The 3,467-nt window shown below is 36.4% G+C and overlaps 1 protein-coding gene across 10 annotated transcripts in view; it reads left to right on the top strand.

Moving 5' to 3' along the window:
* The first annotated feature begins 222 nt into the window (after positions 1–222).
* Positions 223–3,467, top strand: part of LOC119583548 (CUGBP Elav-like family member 4) — a 92,375-nt gene continuing 89,130 nt past the window's right edge. For 3 of the 10 annotated variants that reach the window (XM_037932085.1, XM_037932086.1, XM_037932087.1), the window contains exon 1: positions 224–373. In XM_037932085.1, coding sequence (XP_037788013.1) covers positions 268–373 — 106 coding nt within the window. In that variant the 5' untranslated portion in view covers positions 224–267. Of the gene's footprint in view, positions 374–3,467 lie in introns of all 10 variants that reach the window. The other 7 variants (XM_037932083.1, XM_037932084.1, XM_037932096.1 and 4 more) reach the window with 4 other exon arrangements.

The following is a 3,467-nucleotide window of genomic DNA, read 5'->3' as shown; positions in this document are numbered from 1 at the left end:
TCATCAATCTCTTTACTTTGTTCTATTTTGTCATGATTCAATGCGTACGTCTTGTTCATCATTTCACAATATAAAGATAAGATGAAATCAGCCAGTTACTAATGTTTAGTTATACTTCTAAATGAAGACTATACCAAAGAGAGAGAGAAGATTGTAATTCTTGCTAAATGCTTATCAACTTGCAAGCACACACACACAGAGCCCCCACGCAGGATTACAACAAGGGTTCCTCTCGTCATTTCAGAGGACAGGAAACTGTTCGTGGGAATGCTAAGTAAACAACAGACAGAAGAGGATGTACGTCAGCTCTTCCAACCCTACGGGAACATTGAGGAATGCACCATACTGAGGGGGCCGGACGGAGCCAGTAAAGGTAGGAGGAGATTTTCTCACGGAGCAAGGGGGAAGAAGGAGTCAGATTTTCCTTTGGTGGGGTTGGCTAGGAGGAAGAAGAGAAGGAGAGGAAGAAGAAAGTCAGAGAGAGAGAGAGGAGGAGGAGGATAGAGGAAGGGAAAAGTTCGAAACTCACAGGAAGGCATAGCATGGTTGCCTTGTGTTGAAGTTGAGTTTTGATAGGCTGCTGCTAGGGGATGGAGGAGAGAAGGGAGGGTATTTTGAGTAGATAATCACTGTGGAAAAGGAAGAGGAGGAAGGGAAGAAGGAGGAGAAGGAGCAGCAGGGGGGAAGAGACAGACTTGAAGAAAGGAGGCAAAGCATGATGGCCTGAAAAAAGAAAGAAAGAAAAATATATGTAGGATGGTGGTACAGAAAAGAGGAGAATAAACAAAACCCCCAAAAAAGCGACGAAGCAAGAAATAGAAAGAAGGCAAAGCATGTTCGCCTGAAGAACTATTTCTGTGAAAAGAGAAGAGGGGCAGAAGTAGGATTAGTATTTCTTGTGTTTCTGTAAGGAAGGGAAAACAGGGGGAGAAAGGGAATAGGAATTAGCAACCAACGGTAAGTGAACAAGAAGAATAAAAAAGGAGGAAGAAGGGTAGAAAGAAAAGCAGAATAGCTAGGCATTTTTAAAAAGATAGATAGGAGAGAGAACATAGCAGAATGCAGATCAGGATACAAGGAAGAGGTAAGGGAAGAATAATTCTAAAATAAAACACCCCTCAAAAGACCGATAGTAAAACAGAGAAGGTGAATGGGATAAAGAAAAGAGATAAAAAAAAAAAAATAGAAACATAGGAATGGGTGAATGAGGGAAAAGCGCTCCACCTCAATAACATGCGATCTGTGTCACCCGCTTTGCATGACGGTGTTTAGCTTTTGTTTTATTAGTGACTGACCCTTGCTTTCTGTCCCCGCTGTCCCCAGTGTACAACACTTGATCGTGATGTCAGTGTAGTAAACATATTTATTATTTTCCTGTGTTGGTTATCTCGCCACTTCTGAATTTGTACGTTTGAGGATCTACTTTCTTGAGATTATGTGTCAAGAGGGAAAAAAAGGAATTCAAATGAACTAGAAGCTGAATTCAAAAAATGAAATCAAATGAAAATATCGTTCAGATCATATTTTGAAAATTTAATATTGGTGAAGAAATCTCAAGAAAAGATTTTTTTTTTTATAAACGTGCAGATTCAGCAAACCTTGTAAAATGTCCATGTCTATAATCTTTTAATGCTTTCAGAGATTTAAGTCGACAACAACAAGACACCGGTGCAAGAGGATACATTTTATTGAAGTGTCCAGGTTTCTGTATATGCATTTTTGATGATTTCTATTATGTGCTATGATCTGAAACATTTATTTAAGCTTAAAAAATTATGATTGTGTGTGTATATACATACACACACGCATATATATATATATATATATATATATATATATATATATATATATATATATATATATATATATATATATATATATGTATATGTATATGTATATGTATATATATATATATATATAATTATATATATATATATATATATATATATATATATATATACATATATATGGACATATATATATATTCATACATACGTATATACATACATACATACATACATACATACATACATACATACATATGTACACACATATACACACACACACGCAAACGCACACGTACACACACGCACACGTGTGTGTGTGTGTGTGTGTGTGTGTGTGTGTGTGTGTGTGTGTACATATATATATATATATATATATATATAAATATATATTTATAAATAGATATATATTATATATGCATATAATATATATATATATATATATATATATATATATATATATATATATATATATATATATATATATATATATATATATATATATAAAGATATATACATACATACATACATATGTATATAATCTCCATTTGCGTAATTATACGAAATTCCTTTTATGAAGTGAGAATTGCACGAATAGTCCCCCGCATGAAAAAGACGGCGATTCTCGAAAAGCATAGAGAGGCAGGGCACGTAATGAGCGCTTCCAAAAGTCCTTTCTAAAGATAATTAGAACCCAGGAGCGCGCCTCCCTGACACGAAGGTGGTGGCGTCCGGCGTCGCTGTCCCTTGCCGCCGCCCATCATAAATTCACACAGATTCATGTCGTCCTCGACTGGATTACCTCCGCCCGTTTTTCCATTTGACTCCCCACGCGCTCGCCCAGGTGTTATTACCCGCCGCCGCTTTCAAATATGGACGTGCTTGAGGCTTGTCCGGATTGATTGCGATATGGTGGCGGCAGATTCGCTCGCGATTTCCATCCAGCCCTTCCTCCCCTGATCATGTCGGGGTCGTGGCATTTATAAATGTGAGGGCGAATTTGATGGAGACTTAGATTATAACGAATGAGACTGCTGACATGTCGCGTCATAGTCGACAGAATTTGCTGCTGTCGACTGCTCTCTTGAAATATAGATGGCGTTGCAGTTCCTCCTCCTAAACACGATATGGACATTTATCTGACATTTTAGATTCACTTGAAAATTAATGGCCTTTGTTCCCTTAGGTCGAAAGTGCTTGTCCGCTGAAGCGATGATTTCAAATATTAATTATAAATATAGCCGCTGAACGATGATGAAGATGAGAACTGGAAAGTCTCATGATTATTAATATCTTCATTTTGACAAATGTTTGCATGATGTGCTCAGTGTCTCTGAGGAATATCACAATGGTGAGGAAAGGATTATCAATTTTACGGCAAGGAAAGCTGTATGATTTCCTATAATATTTTGACGGTAATGATCATATAAGGTGTGATAAACACAGTATTTACAACAACAAAAATGATAGCAGAAATACCGATAATATCATGACAAAGCAACTGCAGCAGGAAGAATAGCAATAACGATTACAATGATAAAACAAGAATTTGGTAATTATAATGATAGTGTTGGTGATGATGATATTGATGAAGTGGATACCAAGGCCAATATTGTACATATTATGAGTATATATTGTACTCATATTGTGGATTATAATGCTAATAACAATCATGAGATTATG

This window comes from Penaeus monodon, chromosome 17, assembly GCF_015228065.2.
Source record: "Penaeus monodon isolate SGIC_2016 chromosome 17, NSTDA_Pmon_1, whole genome shotgun sequence".
Lineage (NCBI taxonomy): Eukaryota > Metazoa > Arthropoda > Malacostraca > Decapoda > Penaeidae > Penaeus > Penaeus monodon.
Note: the sequence above shows the minus strand (reverse complement) of the source record. Positions and strands in the feature narration are given on the sequence as shown.